Source organism: Suncus etruscus, chromosome 6 (assembly GCF_024139225.1).
Source record: "Suncus etruscus isolate mSunEtr1 chromosome 6, mSunEtr1.pri.cur, whole genome shotgun sequence".
NCBI lineage: Eukaryota > Metazoa > Chordata > Mammalia > Eulipotyphla > Soricidae > Suncus > Suncus etruscus.
In genome coordinates, this window is record NC_064853.1 from 15,663,663 (window position 1) to 15,686,817 (window position 23,155).

Here is a 23,155-nt window from a genome sequence, read left to right on the forward strand (position 1 = left end):
CAAAAAAAAAAAAAAAAAAATCTTATTGTGTAATGGTTTACACCTTTCATATTTTAAAACTGGGTATATATAAGGTTTTTAGTCTTTACAAAAGATGCAGATTTTAAAATTTAATAATAAATGCTTTTTTCTTTTAGATTTCAGAAAACTTTTATTTTGACCTAAATTCTGAGCAGATGAAAGGTTTGTTGCGTCCACACGTTCCCCCTGCTGCTATTACCACGCTGGCGAGATCAGCTATTTTTTCTATCACTTACCCTTCCCAAGATGTATTTCTTGTTATAAAGGTGAGGATGGTGGACTGTGTTGCTCTATTTGAGTAATGTCTGTACTCTGGTTTCATTGTTAGTTGTCAGGTATTAAAGGGCAAAGCTTTTGCCTTTATGCATTTTTTATTTTATTATTTTTTGGGGGGCCACACCCAGCGGTACTCAGAATTATTCCTGGCTCTGTGCTCAGAAATCACTGCTGGCAGTCTCGGGGGACCATATGAAATGCCAACAATAAAACCTGGGAATTGAACCCAGGATGACCACATATAAGGCAAGCATCCCACCTGCTGTGCTATCACTTCAACATTTTTAGAAAATCTGATATTCCTTAATATAACACCAGATCACACCTTTGGAATGGCTTCAGTATTCTTGACTGGGGCTCTTTATTTGTTTGAGTTTTTGAGAGAACAGACTCTTGGATGGAGATGCAGCACCACCTCAGCCCCCACATTGATTTTGGAGGTCACCAAGTGAGCTTGAGATCTGTAGGAGGGACTGCTGGCAGGCTGAGTATCCATGTGAAAGATGATGTTGAAATATGCTGCCTGAGTCCAGCTGGGCTGCTTTCTTTCCCAAGACAACAGATCTGTGTCTTTATTACTTTTCAACAAGTTTACAATTTTTTCGGGGGTCCCCCCAGTACTGCTAGGACCCAGAGGCCATAACATATGATGCTTGGCCTGATGAATTTGATGGTGGGTTCTCTATTACTTGGGGTGGTAGAGGTGGGATGGGTCCTTTGGGGTGACATCTGGCAGTGCTTGAAGGTTCATGAATTGCCAGGAGTGTTCTCTACCACTGAGCCGCACCCCGAGTCATCTTTGCAGAATGTTCACATCACAAAGATTCAAATGGTCAGTGGCCTGGGCAAGAAGGTGGCTTTGGAATTTGGCATAAACTTTACCAGTGTTTCTATGGACATTCTATGCGTGTCTTCAGGTTCCTCTTTTTAGTCTGGTTTATCACCAGGAAAAAAAAATATCTTTTTCTATTTGTTTGTTTGTTTCCAAGCCATACCTAGGAGTTCAAAGGGATTACTCCTGGGTCTGTACTCAGGAATTATTCTGAGTAGGCAGTGCTCAGGGAAGCAGATGGGATGTGGGGGATTAAACCCAGTTAGCTTTTAGACTTGCAAGGCAAGCACCCTCCCCACTGTATTCTCTTTCCAACCCCATGAGCCTCTCTTGTTTAGCTAAAGTTCTGCTTCCTCTCGAGCAGGGATTTTTTTCAGGCTTCTGAGGAGTGTGCTTCCCTTGTTCTGTTTTAGGGTCACAGCTGGCAGTGCAGAGGGGACTAGTTCCAAGTCATAGCTTGGGGTCATTCCCATGTGTGCTTTGGGACCATGTGGTACCAAAATGAACCCAGCCTCCCTTGGCCAATCCAGCTCATCTAACTTTTACCCTTGCTTGAGATAAATTAGTCTTTAAGTTACCCTAAACTAAGTAGGCCTTGGGATTTGGAAAGTTTATTATGAATTGGCTGGCAGTGAAATCATAATCTCCCTTAACCTCAGTGACTTAGCTGTTATTTAGAATCTGAGTGATAAATTCCAGTACAGCTTCCACAATGGCTGATTATTATTTTAAATTTTGGGGTCACATCCTGCAGTGCTCAGTGCTTATTTCTAGCTCTGCACTCAGGAATCAGTCCTGACAGCACTTGGGGCACTAGATAAAGTTTTGAGATTGAACCCAGGTCAGCAACTTGCAAGGCAAGTGCCCTATCCACTTTTTGATCTCTCCATTCTAGCAATGGGTAATCTTATTTATCAGCCTAATGGGGCTGTAATGTCTAGTTGTTTAATTGCACTTTAGCTGTTGAGTGAAGGTATTTTTCGAGGTGATTGAATACAGTTCCATGGTCTTGGAAAGAAAGAAATCCTCCACAAAGAAGGAAATCCATACAGTTAAAGACTTTGGAGCAAAGACAGGCATCCCTAGAGGGGTTTTCAAGACTAATGCATGAGCCCATTTGGAGTCTGAGGAGGACTGTTGGGATTGAGATATCTTAAATGACAAAGATTTGGGGGAGGGTCAAGTTTATAGTCATTTTTCTTTTTTGCTGGTTCTTAGTGGTTTTCAAGTTTGCCTTTTTTTTTTTTTTTAAGCTTAACACCATTTGTTCTTTTCCTTTGACAGCTTGAAAAAGTCCTCCAGCAAGGAGACATAGGAGAATGTGCTGAACCTTATATGATTTTTAAGGAAGCGGATGCCACCAAGGTAGAGTGTCATGCCTCTTATCCCCCACATTATTACTGTTGTAATTTGGGGAGATACTGTACAGCACATGTTAAAAAACTTTCCTGATAATTCACTTTTCTCCATTGGCCCCTTACTTCCTTTCTTCTACATCTTTTTGGTCTCCTGTCTTGTATCATATGTGGTGTTATCCTTAATGTGTGCCCTACCCCCTAATTAATTCTTTGGGGTCCCCCCAACTCAGTAAAAACTGAGTTAAACTGTTCCTGTCTTGTTACAGTTATAGTAATTGTAAGTTGGGTTCTTGACTTGCATGTGGCCAACCCAGATTCTGTCCTTGGCAGCCCGTCTGACACCTGCCAATCCTTATGCCCACCAGGAATGATTCCTGAATGCAGTGTCAGGAATAAGTCTGACCAAAGTCTGACCAAAAGCTAGATGTGGCCAAAAACCAAATAAACAAAATTTTCTCCCCTGTATTTACAAAATAGTCATGTTGATGGAATTCTTCCTCATAAAACTTAAGAGAGATAGGCCCTGAGAGATAGTACAGAAGATAGAATGTTTACCTTGTGCACAGCCAACCTGGGTTTGATCCCTGGCATTCCAAATGGTTTCCTGAGGCCCACCAGGAATGATCTCTGAGTATAGAGCCAGAGTAAGCCCTTAGCACTGCCAGGTATGGCCCCAAACAAACAAAAGTATTAAACCCTCTGACTGACTAAATAATTAAGAACTGTGATAAAAATAGAAACTAGGGCCCGGAGAGATAGCACAGCGGCGTTTGCCTTGCAAACGGCTGATCCAGGACCAAAGGTGGTTGGTTCGAATCCTGGTGTCCCATATGGTCCCCCGTGCCTGCCAGGAGCTATTTCTGAGCAGACAGCCAGGAGTAACCCCTGAGCAATGCCGGGTGTGACCCAAAAAAAAAAAAAAAATAGAAACTACAGGGCTGGAGTGCATGGGCAGTCTATGTACTGTCTCCCATACCAAATGGTACCCTGAGCACTATCAGGAGAGACCCCCAAGCATTGCATCAGGAGTTAGCCCTGAGCAGTGCCAGGTGTGGCCCAAAAAGGAAAAGATGAAAATATAGTCTCTATTTTGCTCTTGAGTGATCAATAACTAGAATTTGGATAGCCTTATTCACAAAGGTGAATAGTGAGCCCCAAATGCCAGACACCCTGAGTTAGCATGAGAATAGCAGATAGCCTTGCAGGTTTGACTTTGGGCAGAGAGGAGACAGGCTTGTCTAGACCCAGTGTTTGGACCTGTGAAAATTAATAGTCTAACACATGGAAAAAAAGAGAATAAAAACCGATCTTACATCTGTTGGAACCTCGCATTCCCAAGACTTCATTTTACAAATCACATTTGTGCTGTTTTCTTGAGGGCACAATAGCAGCTCATGCCTCTCTTCCCGGATGTAAGTTAATATACTTAGTAGTGCTTAATATCTTGGCCCAAAGTGAGAACTGCAAAACACAGAACCAGTTCAAACCAAATGGAAACACCCCTGTGGCCTCAACACAGATAGATGCAGAGGAGGAAGGAGAAGGGCTGAAAGGGAAGGAAGGGCCATTGGACTTGGTAGAGATCCTAGTTTGTTGGTGGTGGTTGTAGGATGGTAGCTTTGTTTGTCTTGGGTTTTGCTTTTGGGCCAAACCCAGTGATGCTCAGTGATTACTCCTAGCTCTGCTCATAAATTAATCCTGGTGGTGCTTGGCAGATGCTATGGGATGTCAAGGTTTGCTGTGTGCAAGACAAAAATTTCTTACCTACTGTACTATTGATTTGGCCTTGGTAACATATTTTGAAAACATATAAAATTGTACCCTCAATAGTCATGTAAATCAGGGTTTCTTAAAACATTTTCCACTTATGACAGCATTTTGCTTTTCCATAAAATTTTTTGAAAAATATTTCTATGGCCATGGGGTTTTATAAGTATATAAAGTAGGGATATAAATCAAACATTTACTGGCAACAATGAAATTTATTTTAAGACAGTTTTTTTGTTTGTTTGTTTTTGGGTCACACCGGCAGTGCTCAGGGGTTACTCCTGGCTCTAGGCTCAGAAATCGCTCCTGGCAGGCTTAGGGGACCATATGGGGTGCCGGGATTTGAACCACCGACCTTCTGCATGCAAGGCAAACACTTTATCTCCATGCTATCTCTCTGGCCCCAAGACAGTTTTTTTTTTTTTTTAAAAAGCTACATGATCAGGGGCTGGAGAGATAGTTCAGCAGGTAGGCCATTTACTTTGCACGAAGCTAACCCAGGTTTGATCACTCGTACCCCATATAGTTCTATGAGTATCTCAAGGAATAATTCCTGAGTGTAGAGCAATGCTTCTCAAATAGTGGGGCATGCCCCCCAGGGGGGGGCGCGAGGCTCCATAAAGGGGAGCGCGAGGCTCCATAAAGGGGAGCGCGTTAGAGCTCGGTAAACACTGTCATAACAAGCTAAGCCCCGTGTTTATGTCTCTGTATGTCTGTGGAGCTGTGAGTTGCTGTGTCCTGCTTCAAACCCCACTTCGAAAAGCTGTGCATTGCAAAACGTGCTCATTGTAGCCATTAATCCAGATATCACCTCTGATTAAAAAATCAGCTCGAATTATTTTATATATTTTTGTTTTGCAGGTTAAAGTTTTTTTTAAATAAAGACACTATTTACAGTCGTGTGTGGGGGGCACGAAAAATGTTTTCTTCTTTCTAGGGGGGCATGACAAAAATTAATTGAGAAGCACTGGTGTAGAGCCAGGAGTAAGCTCTGTGTAGAGTCAGGTGTGACCCAAAAACAAACAAAATAATAATAATAATAAATAATAATAATAATATTAAAAGAAAATCGTGTTTAAAAAATAAAATTATATGACCCCATGTGGGCTTGTGACCCACAGAAGCTAGGGTATAGAATAATATTACCTTGATTAAAAAATGAGTGATAGCAAAATAGGTGTAGGGTATTTGCCTTGCACACTTCTGACCTGAGTTTGTTCCTTGGCATCCCAAGCAAAAGGTCTAGCCCCATGGCCATTGCGTTGCCATTCTCATATGCCTAAACTCTTCTACATCAGCATCCGATGTGGGAAGCGAAAGAGAGAGACTTGATGTCAGTGTTCACGTGATTGTACCCTGTATTACTCTTTTTGGGATTCACTTAGGAGTTGGGCCAGGCAGGCAGAGGCTGTTTGTATGGCCAAGAACTTTTTCTGATGGTTTCATGAAGATTTTTTTTCCTTTGTTTCTCTGGTTACTGAGCCTGTTTATTCTTCACCCCTTTGTGCCCACCACTCTCATCTCCCTTTGTGGCTGGTAAGACATTAGGGAGTATTTCAGATTGGCCCAGTTTCTTCCCTCTTTCAGAGTAATAAAATTTAACCATTTATTTCTGGCATGTTTTGTAGTTAGCAGTTGTTATGGAAATATTCTATTGCTTTCTTTCATAATATAGTACTTTTGAGATCTAAAAAAATGTAGGAGCAGAGGAACCGGAGAGATAGCATGGAGGTAAGGCGTTTGCCTTTTATGCAGAAGGTCATTGGTTCAAATCCCAGCATCCCATATGGTCCCCCAAGCCTGCCAGGAGCGATTTCTGAGCATAGAGCAAGGAGTAACCCCTGAGCACTGCCAGGTGTGACCCCCCCCCCAAAAAAAAACAAAAAAAAAACAAAACAATGTGGGGCAGAGAACTAGGTTTAGGCCTTTGCCTGGCATGTGGCTGATTTTAGTTCAATCTCCACATCCCAGTTGGTTCCCAGAGCACTGCTAGGTGTGACCCAAAGACAAAAAAATTACAAAACATAATACAAACAGTGAAAAGTTTGACATTTCCATCCCCCTTATCTCTCAAGAAGAGATAAGCACATACAGAAATTCCAGTCTTGGGGCTAGAGAGATAGCATAGCCATCGGTAGGGTGTTTGCCTTGCATGACTGATGGTGGGTGGTTCAAGTCCCAGCATCCCATATGGTTCCCCGAGCTTGCCAGTAGCAATTTCTGAGCGCAGAGCCAGGATTAACCCCTGAGCATCGCTGGGTGTGACCCAAAAGCCAAAAAAAAAAAAAAAAAAAAAAAAAAAGGAAATTCCATACTTACTAACCCCATACATCTTTAGCATGGTTAGATATTATTCAGTGGTTCAGGAATTACACTGTTAAAAAGTCTCTGAAGGGCCCGGAGAGATAGCACAGCAGCGCTTGCCTTGCAAGCAGCCGATCCAGGACCAAAGCTGGTTGGTTCGAATCCCGGTGTCCCATATGGTCCCCTGTGCCTGCCAGGAGCTATTTCTGAGCAGTCAGCCAGGAGTAACCCCTGAGCACCACCGGGTGTGGCCCAAAAACCAAAAAAAAAAAAATGTCTGGCATTTCCACAAGTGATGAAGGAGTCATTGGAAAGATCTAGGGGACTGACAGTATCTTTGGGTGACTTCTGTTCATTTTAAGAACGTAGAGTTCCAGAGGTGCTACTGAATGATCTTTGTTTCTTCTAGAAGTGGCTCTAGGTCTAATATGTTTGGGAACCTCTGGCATAGATTGTTTTCCCATTTTTGCTAAGACTTGAGATCTTGTAGCGTATCTTTGTTATAGGTGGTGAAATAGCTTTTAATTCATTTCTTTTGAGCATAATCATATAATTATAAAGTTTTGTTTTGCAGAACAAGGAAAAGCTGGAGAAACTGAAAAGTCAAGCTGACCAGTTTTGCCAAAGGCTTGGGAAGTATCGCATGCCTTTTGCTTGGACTGCGATCCATTTAATGAATATCGTTAGCAGTGCTGGTAGTTTGGAACGAGATTCTACAGAGGTAGAAATAAGTACTGGAGGTAAGAGTGTTTGATGTAAAGAGTTTCTTTTCTTTTCTTTTTTTTTTTTTTTTGGTTTTTGGGCCACACCCTGTGACGCTCAGGGGTTACTCCTGGCTATGCGCTCAGAAGTTGCTCCTGGCTTCTTGGGGGACCATATGGGACGCCGGGGAATCGAACCGCAGTCCGTCCTAGGCTAGCGCAGGCAAGGCAGGCACCTTACCTCCAGCGCCACCGCCCGGCTCCTGTAAAGAGTTTCTAAAGATAGAATATTTTTCTTGCAACATAATGTGACATAAATATTTTTGATTTTTCTTTTTGCCTTTATTTTTTTCTTGGCCAACTTTAGAGAAATGTAATTCCCATGCTATATAATCCATCTGCTAAAAGTGTACATTTCAGTATTTTTAGGTATTTTTAAAGGTTCTATAACCATCTTAAAAATATAATTTTGTGGGGCTGGAGAGATAGCTTGGAGGTAGGGCATTTGCCTTGCATGCAGAAGGACAGTGGTTCGAATCTCGGCATCCCATAGGGTCTCCGATGCCTGCCAGGAGCGATTTCTGAGCGTAGAGCCAGGAGTAACCCCTGAGCGCTGCTGGGTATGACCCAAAAACTAATTTATATATATAAATTATATATATAAAATTATATATAAAATATTATATATTATATATAAATTTATATATAAATTATATATATAAAATTATATATAAAATATATATAAAATTATATATATATATAAAATTTTGTTGCTCATTATCTATCTTTAATCCTAGCCCTTTTTTAATCCTCAAACTCAACCCTACACAAGGTCATCTGTTCTGTATGTATGAATTTCTCCATGTTGGACATTTTGATCTAAATTATACATTGTTTAGATTTTTGCAGCTCTTTTCCTTCACTTAGCATAATATTTTTGGTTGAAGAGTTTGGGCTAGATAGTGGTGCACCGGACTTATATCTGGCTCTATTTCAGCATCACTCCAGGTAGTGATCAGGGGACCATATAAGGTATCTGGGTTCCCTGTACTCAAGGCAAGCACCCTGTCTACTGTATTATCTCTTTATGCCCCATAAAGTTGAAAACATTTTATCTGTAGGGAGTGGGGAAATGGTACGCAGTAATGTATGTGGCTGACCTAGGTTCAATCTATGTTAGTACATTTGGTCCCCCAAGCTTGTCAGGAGTGATTTCTGAGCATAGAGCCAGGAGTAACCTCTGAGCACCACCAGCTGTGGTTCCAAAACAAAATTGTAGTTTTTCAGAAAATATGATTTTTGTTCTATGAATTTTTCTTTGATGCTTTTCCAGTGTCTGTTCCATTTATTAGTTGTTTTTTTTTTTGTGTGTGTGTGGTTTTTGGGTCACACCCGGCAGTGCTCGGGTTATTCCTGGCTCCAGGCTCAGAAATTGCTCCTGGCAAGCACAGGGGACCATATGGGGCACTGGGATTCGAACCGATGACCTCCTGCATGAAAGGCAAACGCCTTACCTTCGTGCTATCTCTCCAGCCCCCATTTATTAGTTTTAGTTAGCCTTTTTTGGTTCTATTTTTTTTCATGTTGCTTTGTGTGTAATATTTTCTTCTTCTAGATTTTTCTGGGCTTTAGGTCATACCTGGCAGTGCTGGGGAGACAACTGCTGGCTCAGTGCTTGGGGATCACTCTTACTGTACTTGGGGGGTGACCATATGCTGTAAACCAAAGACCTGGGAACCTCTGCATAGAAAGAATGTGCTCCAGACCTTGAACTCAAGGGCCCCCAACCCTAATTCTAGCTTTTGAAGAATAATTTTGCTCTTACTGATTTGAGAGTTTTCTTTTGGGGGAGGGTTATAACCATACTTGGCTGTGCTGGGGGTCATACTTGGTGCTGCTCTGGGTCCATGTGGTGCCAGGGAACTAACCCTGACAAAACATTCACACAAACCAGTTGAACTATCTCCTGGCCCTCTTTCCCTTATCAGATCTATTTGGCTCTTTTTTGAGCACCTATTTGTGCTCTCTTTCAGCAATACCCCCATGTTCTGCAGTATTATATTTGGAAGAGGCTGGTCCACATTGAGCTGTGCTCAGGGGGCTGTATGGGGTGCCAGGAATTAAACCAGAATTATATGTGGGTCAGGCAAATACCTTACCCGCTCTACTGTTCTCCAGCCAGCAATATTGTATTTTTATTTTCATGGTTTCTAATTTACTTCCCTTTTCATTTCTGCTTTCACTTGTTGGCTACTAACTTCTACATACTTGTACATCTGGATCTAAATTTTCTTGTTACTAATTTATAGATGGATTTCTCTGTCCTTAGTATATATGTCTTACCTACCTTTAATTTGAATTCATTATGTTTTACTTCATCTATATTTATTTGGCTTAGCATATATTATATCTTGATGTCTTCCATGTGTACTTGTATAATCTGCTCTTGCATAATCTAGCGTGATGTAGTTTATTTGTGAGCTTGTTTCGTTCTTTTTCAATGATTTGTTTTGGGCTATACCCAGCTATGCTTAGGGCTTACTTCTGGCTCTGTACTCAGGGATCACTTTTGACAGGCCACTGGAGACCGTATTCTGTGCCAGGGTTTGAACCCAGGACAGCTGCATACCAGGCAAGCCCCTTAGCCCACTAGACTTTCTAGTACTTGGTTTGTTTTATTAAATCTCCCAATTTTTTTTTTCTTTTTGGGCCATACCCAGTGATACTCATGGGTCACTCCTGGCTATGCGCTCAGAAATCGCTCATGGCTTGGGGGACTACATGGATCTCTGGCAGATTGAACCTCGGTCTGTCCTAGGTTAGTGCGCACAAGGCAAAGGCCCTACCGCTTGCACCACCATTCCGGCCTCTAAATCTCCAATTTTTTTATTTCTTTTTGGATTTTCAACTTAATTCTTCTAATTGATCTTAACTAATAAAGAAACCCTGCAAAGAGATTTTAAGGTAAGCATCCTGAAATGCTGTTTCAGTGCTAGAGAAATAGTATAGGAATTAAGTGCTTGTTTTGCCTGTGGACAACCTGGGTTCTCTAAGTGGCACCATGTGGCATTCTTTTTTTTCTTTTTCTTTTTTTTTCTTTCTTTTTTTTTTTTTTTTTAGTTTTTGGGTCACACCGGCAGCACTCAGTTACTCCTGGCTTTATGCTCAGAAATTGCCCCCAGCAGGCTCGAGGGACCATATGGGATGCTGGGGTTCGAACCACCATCCTCCTGCATGCAAGACAAATGCCTTACCTCCATGCTATCTCTCCAGCCCCCACCACATGGCATTCTTAAGTGTCAAAGACTGGAAGACTGAACAAATGCTTCCTTAGTCATCCTTTCAGAAGCAAAATTATTAGGATGTCATCAATATGCTAAATTGGGTGGCTTTCAACTTCTTTGTATATTTCTCCCTCCCTTGTGTTTGGAAAGCTGCTTTAAAAGGCATTTTTAAGTCAGTGAAATGAATCTCTGCCTTCTGTTCTTCGGTAGAACGCAAAGGGTCTTGGTCTGAGAGGAGAAATTCCAGCATCGTGGGTCGACGGTCGCTGGAGAGAACGACAAGTGGAGATGATGCCTGTAACTTGACGAGTTTCCGGCCTGCTACCCTCACTGTGACCAATTTTTTTAAGCAGGTATTGTTCTAGCATGTAGGAATTATAGGGGAATCTTTACATACATGTTTGCACCTTTGGTTTTTGAAAATTAGTGATTGTGCATTTACATCTAGTTTATATGCATTGCTCCATGATGGTGATCTCAAGAAATTAAAGGTTTAAGGGGAAATGGTCTCTCCTGCCAACAGGGAATAAAAGTTAGGCAATAATAAAATACACTTGAAAGCTTAACTATAGTTAAATCTAGCTAGAGCCTAATGAATTCTAAGTAAGGATTTTTTTGTTTGTTTGTTTGTTTTGTTTTTTGTTTTTGGGTCACACCTGGCGGTGCTCAGGGGTTACTCCTGGCTGTCTGCTCAGAAATAGCTCCTGGATCGGCTGCTTGCAAAGCAAACGCCGCTGTGCTATCTCTCCGGGCCCAGTAAAGATTTTTTTTAATAGTCTGTGTTAATTCTATGCTTGAAGGAGAGATTATGTTTTAAGAATTGATGGGACCAATTTTGGGGGGTCATAATCATTCATGTATATATAAGGTTACTGAAAAAGTTTTCTCAAAGTCTCATTTCAAGCTGTAATGGTCATCAGCCATCCAAATATTAAGAATCACTTTATTCTATTTTATCTTTTTAAAAATTTTTTTTAATTTAAATTTATTTTTGTTTTTGTTTTTGGGTCACACCCAGCAGCGCTCAGGGGCTACTCCTAGCTTTACGCTCAGAAATCGCCCCTGGCAGGTTCAGGGGACCATATGGGATGCCGGGATTCAAACCACTGACCTTCTGCATGCAAAGCAAACACCTTACCTCCATGCTATCTCTCCAGCCTCTGTTTTATCTTTTAGAGTTTGGACCACGTCTAGCTGTGTTCAGGTCTTACTTAAGGGTCTGCAATTAAGGGTCACTTGGAGGACCATATGTGGTACTGGGGATACAATCAGTAAGCAAGTGCCTTACTTGCTGTACTGTTTTTTTAAACCTTAAAAATTATCTTTATGGGGCCAGGTGATAGTACAGAGAGTAGGACACTTGCCTTGCACACAGCTTACCCAGGTTTGTTCCCCAGCATCCATCCCTCAAGCACCACCAGTCATAATTCCTGATTGTAGAGCCAGGAGTAATCCCTGAGCATCATTGAGTATGAACCCCCCCCAAAATTGCTTTTATAAATAATAGATTTAGAAAAACTGTACCCTATTCAAAATATAATAATGGGAAAAAAACCTATGGCCCCATGTTGGTTTTTAGTATCAAAATAACTTAAATATATTTATTACCAAATAAGATAAAGTGACAATATATGAACTATTTATTAAAACTATACTATATTTTAAATAGGACATTTGGGTAAATAAATTTATAAATTGAATTTGAAAGAATAAAATAAACCAATAGTTATTTTTTGGCATTATTATTATTATTATTATTATTTTGTTTTGTTTTTGTTTTTGTTTTTGGTGATGCTCAGGGATGGGTTACTTCTGGCTATGTGCTCAGAAATCGTTCCTGGCTTGGGGGACCATATGGAATCAACCACGGTCCATCCTAGGTTAGTGCATGCAAGGCAAACCTCCTACTGCTTGCACCAATGCTCCAGCCCCACCAATAGGTTTTTTTAAATTGTATGAAGAAAAATTAACATTGAATTGAAAAGTTAGTTCTAGTTGGATGTAGAAGAGTTTTCTTTCTTTCTTTTTTCTTTTCTTGTCTTTCTTTCTTTCTTTCTTTCTTTCTTTCTTTCTTTCTTCTTTCTTTCTTTCTTTCTTTCTTTCTTTCTTCTTCTTTCTTCTTCTTCCTTCCTTCCTTCCTTCCTTCCTTCCTTCCTTCCTTCCTTCCTTCCTTCCTTCCTTCCTTCCTTCCTTCCTTCCTTCCTTCCTTCCTTCCTTCCTTCCTTCCTTCCTTCCTTCCTTCCCTTCCTTTCTCTTCCTTCCTTCCTTCCTTCCTTCCTTCCTTCCTTCCTTCCTTCCTTCCTTCCTTCCTTCCTTCCTTCCTTCCTTCCTTCCTTCCTTCCTTCCTTCCTTCCTTCCTTCCTTCCTTCCTTCCTTCTTCTTTCTTTTTTTTTTTTTTTTTTTTTGGTTTTTGGGTCACACCCGGCAGTGCTCAGGGGTTACTCCTGGCTGTCTGTTCAGAAATAGCTCCTGGCAGGCACGGGAGACCATATAGGACACCGGGATTCGAACCAACCACCTTAGGTCCTGGTTCGACTACTTGCAAGGCAAATGCCGCTGTGCTATCTCTCCAGGCCCCGCTTATCACTTTTCTTAATGACATTTCTTTCCAGTGTTCTTTCTGATCTTATTGTCTGAATATTTGTTTCTTTCTTTAAGAGTATTTCTTTGCAGGGTAGAGAGATAGTACAGTAGATGAGGTGTTTGCCTTGCACTTGGACATCTTGGACTCAATCCCCGGCAGCCCAAATGGTACCTTGAGAAACACCTCCAGCCCCGAAAATGGGCCCTGAATTCAGAGCCAGGATTAAGTCTTGAGCCTGGCCAGATATGGGCCATAAAACCAAAACAAACCAAAAACACTCCTTAATTTTCCTTTTTAAAATTTGGCCAGTGCTGTCTGCTTGTATTAGAGAAGTTTGAGTGGGAAGAACAAATACAGATTTAAGTGTAATAAATGTCTAGTGGTGTCCCATGTCTATGTTTATATGTATTCTTATTTTTTAATTCTATTTTGTTGAAACCACTGTGAATCATAAATCCTTCATAGTTGTATTTCAGGCATATAGAGACAGTGGATTAGGGCCATTCCTACCACCAGTGTTGACCTCTCTCCACCAAAATTCCCAGCATGCATCCCATGCCTCTACCCTTAGCCCCCTGGTCTACCAGTGTAACAGGTCCTATTTTATTTTCCGGGCCACACCCATTTGATGCTCAGGGGTTACTCCTGGCTAAGCACTCAGAAATTGCCCCTGGCTTGGGGGACCATATGGGACGCCGGGGATGGGGAACCGTGGTCCTTCCTTGGCTAGCGCTCGCAAGGCAGACACCTTACCTCTAGCGCCACCTCGCCGGCCCCAACAGGTCCATTTTTAAATTTAGATTGTTAGAGTTTGGGTCCTTTGATTCTGTCGTCATTGACTTTGGCTTGGGTATTTAGTTCTGACCTTATTTTTTTCCACCAGCTTATATTTTTTGAAGTAAAAATGGATTTTATTCGAAGGTACTAAGGAAGGAGAGGGAGAGACACTTATCCAAAGGTGGAGAGAGCCCCAGTACATAACCTGGTATGAAAGCTGGAAAGTCCACATCTCAGGAAGGGAGATGAGAACAATATGTATGTGGGCAGCATGTACTCAGGCAACACGTGCGTCTTATGTCTGTATTCTTTTTTTTTGTTTTTGTTTTTGGGCCACACACGGCGTTGCTCAGGGGTTACTCCTGGCTGTCTGCTCAGAAATAGCTCCTGGCAGGCACAGGGGACCATATGGGACACCGGGATTTGAACCAACCACCTTTGGTCCCGGATCGGCTGCTTGCAAGGCAAACGCCGCTGTGCTATCTCTCCGGGCCCTTATGTCTGTATTCTTTATTCCTTTTATTTTTTTTGGCCACACCAGTGGCACTCGGGTTACTCCTGGCTATGCACTCAGAAATTGCTTCTGGCTTGGGGGACCACATCGGACGCTGGGGGATTGAACTGCTGTCATCCTAGACTAGTGCTGGCAAGGCAGACATGTTACTGCTCCGCACCACTGCTCCAGCCCCATTTTTTTTTTTAGGTCACACCCGGCAGCGTTCAGGGGTTACTCCTGGCTCTATGCTCAGAAATCGCTCCTGGCAGGCTCGGGGGACCATATGGGATGCCGGGATTTGAACCACCGACCTTCTGCATGCAAGGCAAATGCTTTCACTCCATGCTATCTCTCTGGCCCCACAAATCATTTTCTTTAAAGAAATAGATAGATTTATGGCTCTGATTAAACATTGAAGATGTAAAGGATGTCACTAAAATTTTAATCATAGTTATGTTAATTTTACTTTCCACAGTAAGTTCAAGGGAAAAGGTAGGCTGCACAGGCAATAGAAAAATATATAATATAATATATATAATTATATATAATATATATGTATATATATTCAGTTGAATACATTTGTTTTATGGAGCCCGTCTTATTTTTAAAACCAGGAAGGAGACCGTTTAAGTGATGAAGATCTGTACAAATTCCTTGCTGACATGAGAAGACCATCATCTGTTCTGCGCCGATTAAGACCTATCACTGGTATTTTTAAAGTTTTGTGTTAACATCATAGACATATTTATAATTATATTCCTTGTGTGTCTGTGTGTATATGTGCGCACTTGTATTGCGTGTAGTTGCCATGTGGCTTTATAGACTAATCTTTCTGATTTCCATCTGCTCTAATGCTCTAACAGTTGGGAAGCTGAATTCAGTACCTTTGATCATTTAATTACTGAAATAAAAATGACGACGAGCGTCTAAATATTTCCTAAAGGAAAAGAAAGAAATGGGAGTGTTAAATACTTATAAGTAGGCTCCTGTTGTGATAAAAACAAACCGTTCCAGAGTAAAACCTGCCTTTGAAGTTTAATTACTTAAATTAAATTGAAATTTAATCATTTAACATTCAAAATGTTGTTTTGTGCCTCTGGTAGATCCCACTCTGTTTTTTTCATCTTTAAATTTTGCTTATTTTGTTCCATGGAGCGAGAATGTATTACTTTTACATGCACTTGCATCCGTAATTTCTAACTTTTGAACTGGATAAAATGAAATAATGTAGAGGTCTGAGCTGATACTCAATTTGGTTTCCTCCCCAAATTTTTGCCAAAAGTAGCATCTGAGTCTTTCCAAAGACTTTTAATCCCCCCCCCCCCCAATATCTGGTAGTTTTATTATAGCCACATTGTTTTCCTGAAATTTTTATCTCTGCAGCTCAACTAAAGATCGACATTTCTCCTGCTCCGGAAAATCCCCATTACTGCCTCACTCCGGAGCTGCTGCAGGTGAAGCTTTACCCTGACAGCAGAGTCCGGCCGACCCGAGAAATTCTGGAGTTTCCCGCCAGGGATGTATATGTCCCAAATACCACTTACAGGTACCACATCTTAATTTTGGAGAATTCTGAAGTCAGTTGCTGCCATTCTAGTGTTTGAGCCAGAATTGTATAAAACACTGCCCAAAGCTTGTGTAGATTTATTTCTTATTTTAGTTCCTGTTAAATGATTTAAAAAAGATAGTTGTCACGTGTTAAGCATTTTCCTTGTGTCAGGTATAATATTGATTTCTGTCCATATCCTGCCCTATGTATAAGCCTCATAGCTGGAGGTAGGAACCTTAGAGGTAATATTAGAGGTAGTAGAGCTCAGAAGAGGTGAGGTTAACACTTCTGCTGTGCCTGGAACTCCACTGGAGTGGCATTTGAACTGTGGGCTGTTAGGCTTATATTTAACTCCTACTTACTGCTTTGTCTGGTATGTTCTGAGGACTCTAGCACTGTGCTGAGTCAGATGTATGTACCACACTATGCTCAAAGGCTCCCTTGTTACTAGTGGGTGCATTTCCCCAGAAACACGAGACTTGAGATTTTTAGGTGTGACCTGCAGACTGAACCCTCCTGGCTTCAGGATGCTCTCTTGCTCCTGTAGAAATATAAAGGGAGGGGCTGGAGAGATAGCACGGCGGAAAGGCATTTGCCTTGCATGCACCCGACCCAGGACAGATTGTGGTTCCAATCCCAGCATCCCATATGGTCCCCCTAGCCTATCAGGAGTAATTTCTGAGTGCAGATCTAGGAGTAACCCCTGAGCACCACCGGGTGTGACCCCAAAACCAAACCAAACCAAACCAAACCAAACCAAAAAAGCACAGCTTGATCTAGATGAACCACATCTCCAAAGCTTCGTAGCCCGAAAGGACTGGAGTTCTCAGAGATTCTGCAGATCCTGAAGTTTGCTCTGTGTTTCTAACTTAGCCCTATTCTTTGCTACCATTAATGCAGTTTATTAAGGGTGACAAAGCAGATCAACCATCCCTTTGTCTAAAATCCTCTAAGTGATTACCATTACAAGCAGAAAATTAACAAATTTTATAACAGTCTATGCGTGTCTTTCTCTCTGAACTGGCTCCTGCCTTCTTTCTGTTCAGATCTTGCTCTCCCGGTTTTTCTCATTTAATTTTAGTCCCAGCGACTTTTTTTTTTTTTTTTTTTGTTCATACTTGAACAGACCAAGCTCATTCTCGCCAAAGTGGTTTCCATTTGGTCTTCCCTTTGCCCCCCACTCTGTCTCCCAGATATGTGTTTGACTCCTTATTCAGAATTATATTTGCTGTCATGTCACTAGAAAAGTTCACTCCCCATCACCCTAACTAAACAGATTCACTGCTTCCTTTGTCTAACTAATTTTTAAGTTACCAAGGTTCTGGCATATAAGTGTATGGAAATCTTGTGAATATGTACCAGGGAAGTGCCATAACTTGTCTGTACCATAACATGTTCTTGTTCACTGGGTTTTGGATTGTGGTTTTTATGATTGTACATTTTATCACTTGAAATATTTAACACTGTAAGGGTAGTTATACAGAAATTATAATTATCCAGTATAGAAATGAATGACTACCACGTTCAGTGGAGAGTGATTTTGGAGACGTCTTTTAAAAGATCATAGTAGAAGGGGCCAGAGTGGTGGCTCAAGTGGTAAGGCCTTGCATGTACTAGCCTAGGACGGACTGCGGTTTGATCCCCTGGCGTGCCAGATGGTCTCTCAAGCCAGGAGCGATTTCTGAGCACGTTGCCAGGAGTAACCTCTGAGTATCACTGGGTGTGGCCCCCCACAAAAAAGAAAAAACGGCAAAAAACAGATCATAGTAGGAACTAAATAAAATAGGTCTAGGGGTGAAGGAACTTGCTTCCACGCAACCAACTCCAGTTTGTTTTTCTCACTGCATATGGGTCCCTGAGCACAGTGCCAGCAGCAAGCCCTGAGAATTGTTGTGCGTGACTCAAAAATTAACCAATCAAAAAAATCGCTGTGGGGGGATGGGATAGCACAGCAGGTAGAAAGCATTTGCCTTATACAAGGCTCCCTCCTTGACCCCCCCATAAAGTCTCCAGAACTTGTGAGGGTTTTAGATTTTTTTGTTTTAGGGCTGAGTATGGCCCTAAAACTAAAAAAAGAAAAAAAAAGAAATAATGATTTTATTTGAAACTATGATTTATACATATGAAAATTTGAAGGATAAGTTTCTATAACTAGTATTTTAGAGCCACTCAAAAATATTTTTAGCAGTGATTTATAATAAGGATAGATTGTCCTCCCTGACTTAACCAATGCATAATAAAAATATCTCTGTCTTAGGAATTTGTGAGGATTGCATAGGTTAATATGTTTTGTAAAGCCTCTTGCAAAGCACTTGACATACTTCAATACTCTGTGGACTTTAGTCGTTCTTAATATCATTGACATTATTAGATTACATTTACCCACTTGCACTCAATTTGATGGAGCTGATTTGGAAGCATAATGATCTTGGGCAGTTGGACTCTTGGTAAGAGACTGATTAAGAAGGGAGAGATGAAAAAAGTTGCTGCTGGTCTGCTTACTATTATTCTGGGGCTTTGGCTATCACAGCACTTGAATATCTAGTCAGATTAATTGCTTACTTGGTAGTGTTAAAAAAAACTCTCAAGAGGCACAGAAATGGTGACCCAGGCGGTAGGACGTTTGCTTTGCATGGGCTAACCCAGGACGGACCGTGGTTGATCCCCCAGTATCCATGGTCTCCCAAGCCAGGACCAATTTGGTCCCCTAAGCCAGGAGCGCTTTCTGAGTGCATAGCCAGGAGTAACCCCTGAACATCACTGGGTCTGGCCCAAACAAAACAAAACAGAAAAAATTTTTCAAGAGCCAGAGAGATAGAACATTGGGTAGGGCGCTTGCCTTGAAAGTGGCAAGTTCTGGCGTCTCATATGGTCCCCTGAGCGCTGCTAGAAGTGATTGCTCAGCACCATTTGGTGTGGCCCAATGGCCCTACCAAGCCTCCCCAAAGAAACAAAACCAAAAGATCTTTGTCCTGACAGCCTGTCTTTTTTTTTTTTTCAAAATTCATAGTTTATAAAACAATCTTTAGTATAGTTAGAAAGCCTAGCAGAGATAGAAATCCTTTTTGAATTATGAGAGAAGGTGGAAGGCTATTAAGTTGCAGCCTGCCTGAGGGAGACCATAAACATCTATGGAAAGTTCTCTAAAGAGGGGCCAGAGAGGTGGCGCTAGAGGTAAGGTGTCTGCTTTGCAAGCGCTAGCCAAGGAAGGACGGTGGTTTGATCCCCGGTGTCCCATACGGTCCGCCCAAGCCAGGGGCAATTTCTGAGCGCTTAGCCAGGAGTAACCCCTGAGTATCAAACGGGTGTGCCCCCCCAAAACAAACAAACAAACAAACAAAAACAACAAAAAAAGAAAGTTCTCTAAGGAATTGCTGGCTGAATTCTCTCAGATCACAGTAACACAGCAATATGTTCTTGTTCAGTTTGAAGGTTTTCACCTGCTTTTTTACCTGATAAATGTTTTAGGATAAACTATGATCCAATTATATATACAAGCAGCTGTTGTACTAATTGAGAAATTGAAAAAGTAAAGTTGTCATTACCCTCTGGAGTCTGACTAAAACCAGTATGGTTATCTATTTTATAGGTTACACACAATTGATATTCCAGAGGGCTCAAATTTCTATAAAGAAAAAACCCACAGAGATATGAACATATCAGTGTGTATTTTGAGAAAATATTTGCTTACTCTATTGAAAAGAGTATTTTATAAAGGGTCTCATGTCATATTTTGGGTATATTTTCATTTAGTTTCTTTTTGTTGTTATTGTTTTGGGCTCACACCCACCAGTGCATAGGGATGACTCCTGTCTGAACTCAGGATTTACTCCTAGCAATGTTCAAGGGACCATAGGGGCTCTGGGGGTCAAATCCAGGTTGGCCACATGAAAGACGGGTGCCCTACCTACTGTACTATTATTGCTTTGGCCTAATTTCTTTTTTTATTTGTGTTAACTTTTACATGTAAAAAATGTTTTAAAAGGGCCCGGAGAGATAGCACAGCGGCGTTTGCCTTGCAAGCAGCCGATCCAGGACCAAAGGTGGTTGGTTCGAATCCCGGTGTCCCACATGGTCCCCCGTGCCTGCCAGGAGCTATATCTGAGCAGACAGCCAAGAGTAACCCCTGAGCATCGCCAGGTGTGGCCCCCCCCAAAAAATGTTTTAAAAATATTCTTGAGCTTTCTCAAAGACATTCAAAATCTGTTATTAAGATATATATTATATATATGAAGTTGGGGATTTTCTCCTTTGGGTTTAGCCCTAAAAGGACTCCCAAGTGGTGCTCAGTCAGAGCAGTGTCCCCACCACCAATTCTCTGTGTCAGTTCAGCATAACTCTATGATGCAGTGCTCTCAGACCCTACAGAGACAGGATGCTCTGGGCTGCCTGATGCTACATACAAGGATACTTGGGTGAAACCACATGGGGCTGAGAATCAAGCTTGGGTCAAGGACATGTCTGCCCTTTGCTCACACTGCTGGCCCCAACAGAGAGTTTCATAAGTTCTCCCTTTCCTCCCACCAATGGGTGTTAAAGAGCTGAATTCCCCTGAATGTTGCCTCAAGTCTAGATCATGTATAAAGTCACTTGGGTTTCAGATTTGCTTATGATCATCTCTCTTGCATCTCAGTTGTAAAGATCAAGGTACTTCTAGTTGGGCAAGTGATTGTATGTTTCATCAACATCGCATTTTTAAGAGCTACGTCATTGACCATGTTATTTTTGGCAAGTTTGTTCAAGTTTGAGTAAGCCCTTTTTTTTTTTCACCCAATAAATAGCCTTAGTTGTAATCACTGGTTGAACTTTTCGATCTCGGGTTTTCTTCCAGCTTTTTGAAAAGAATCTCTAGCAAATATAGTATTGCTAAGAATGTAGAACTGGGGGCCTGGCGGTGGCGCTAAAGGTAAGGTGCCTGCCTTGCCTGCGCTAGCCTCGGACGGACCGCGGTTCGATCCCCCGGCGTCCCATATGGTCCCCCAAGCCAGGAGCGACTTCTGAGCGCATAGCCAGGAGTAACCCCTGAGCGTCACCGGGTGTGGCCCAAAAACCAAAAAAAAAAAAAAAAAGAATGTAGAACTGATTGCATTTCTACATTCTTCGAAATGTGAGACTATTTTGTTGTTCATAAGGAAAGGATATAATTCATTTTGATCTGAACTTTAGTTAGCAAGTAGGAATATTTGCCTCTTCCCTTGATTATTCTCATTAAATATAATTCTATAAATTAATCTGAATATACTCATGTTTTGTATCTATCCCTCCTGTGCTCTTTCTCTCTCTCACTTTCTCTCTCTCTCTCACTCTGTCCCTTTGACACTGTTTTTAAATGCATCAGATAAAATTCCCAGCATAGCCGAGACAGTTGGTTCAATCAGTTACTTCATTCTGTAGAAGTAAAGCAATCAAAATATTAAAACTGTGATGGCTGTGGTTCTCCAGGAATAAATGAGAGAACCGGCTCTAGAAGCTTGTCTAAAAACGACCAAATGACATTGGTGGCAGGAAATGTGTACTGCTGTTTATTGGACATTGTATAACGGAAACTCGTGAACAACTTTGTAACTATCTCATAATGCTAAATCATAAAGAATTTATTTTTAAAAAATGACCTCATGTTCTAAATAGTAATAAGCATGAATAGGACATGACAACTTCTGCAGTGGTTTGATGTGAAAATATTTATGATCCTTGTTAATGATAATGCCTTATGTATTGCTCATCGTGCTATGGCAGTTCCTTACAATTCAAATCAAAGAACATCCCATTTCAGTGAAAATGAAGGTTCAGTATTTTTTCCCTGTTCAACTGTATAACATCTAGTTTTAGAGTATTTGTCTTTCTATTTGTTTTTAGTTTTCATAGAGATCTTAAATGATGGCCATGCTTTCTGAGTTTGTTTTAACCCAGATAAGCTACTCTAGCTTTTAGTCTTATCTGATTGGTTCTTGTTTATTTTAGCAGCGCAAAATTGGTGAGTGGAGGGAGCCCTGGTTTCCTAACACTTGGACAGAGCCACCGGTCTTGTCTCTATGCAGGGCCTGTGTTTGAAGCTGAGTGTCAGTGCACAGCCCAAGGGAAGGAATCAGTTAGTTTCCTAGAGCATGAGGAAGCATTTGTTTAAGCTTTTTCCTGAGGTGCATGTGAAGTAAGAGACCAACACCCAGTCTTTATCTATGTGCCTGGTTTTTGGTTTTGGTTTTTAGGCCATACCTGGTAGCGCTCAGGGGTTGCTCCTGACTCTGCACTCAGAAATTGCACTTGGCATGTTTGGAGGACCCTATGGGATACCGACAATCAAACTTGGATTGGCCACTTGCAAGGCAAATGCCCTCCCTGCTGTGCTATCTCTCTGAATTCCTCGTGGGTGCTTTTACTGGGAACCTTGCAGTTTATAAGACCTTTCTGATCTGACACTTTCCTTTGCAGTGACCACCCTGTAAAGTTGGTTTGCCAAGGTTCTATCATGACCCCTGTACATTGGGTGTGGAAATGGAGGTTTAATTGCTGTTTTGAAGATAAAGTTAGGGCCTTGCACTTGTAAGGGGGGCTGGTGAAAGGAGGCAGGTTTCCCAAACACTACTATAGGGGGCTCGGAAGCTATACTCAGCTAACAGGGCCAGTGGTTCAGTCCTTGAACCTGGGAGCGAGATGAAACTTTAGTTTAGGAGTAGTTGGGACCATTAGAGCTAGCCCCAGGGGTACTTAGGTGTTGCCAGGCCAGGCTAGGCCCATGCCTTCAACAGGGCTACATCTGTTGTTGCTTATGGGGCCATGTAGTGTGTGGGGGAATTACATGTGGTGCGTGGGTATTTTAACCCTCCAAGCTTTCTTCCAGCCTTCAGTTTGTTACATGACTGTTTTTTTCAAATATACTTGATTATTTTATTAGATGGGTGATTGTTCCTAGAGTCAGACTTAAATTTAGGAAGACTTTCTAGGTTTTAGATGGAAACCTTGGTACCCTGTATTTTCTGAAATGCTGCTGAAACTGTTTTATAAAAATGAGCCCTAGGAGATGATTAATCCCTCTTTCATAACCTTGAACTGCACTTTTCCCACCAATTGAGTAATTTTGCTCAAGTTGATTTGCCTTGAGAACACTTTGGACTTTAATGAAAGCATCAACCATTTACTCACTTTTTTTTTCTTCCCATTTACAAAACTGCTTTATTGAATGATCACTTGGTAGCACATTTGTGAATG

At 41.5% G+C, this 23,155-nt stretch overlaps 1 protein-coding gene across 1 annotated transcript in view; it reads left to right on the forward strand.

Moving 5' to 3' along the window:
- The window catches only part of DOCK7 (dedicator of cytokinesis 7), a 193,924-nt gene that overhangs the window by 46,317 nt on the left and 124,452 nt on the right, over positions 1 to 23,155 (forward strand). Inside the window, exons 9-14 of the mRNA XM_049774381.1 lie at positions 138 to 287; positions 2,414 to 2,494; positions 7,133 to 7,298; positions 10,754 to 10,896; positions 15,015 to 15,108; positions 15,784 to 15,946. Coding sequence (XP_049630338.1) covers positions 138 to 287; positions 2,414 to 2,494; positions 7,133 to 7,298; positions 10,754 to 10,896; positions 15,015 to 15,108; positions 15,784 to 15,946 — 797 coding nt within the window. The remainder of the gene's footprint in view (positions 1 to 137; positions 288 to 2,413; positions 2,495 to 7,132; positions 7,299 to 10,753; positions 10,897 to 15,014; positions 15,109 to 15,783; positions 15,947 to 23,155) is intronic.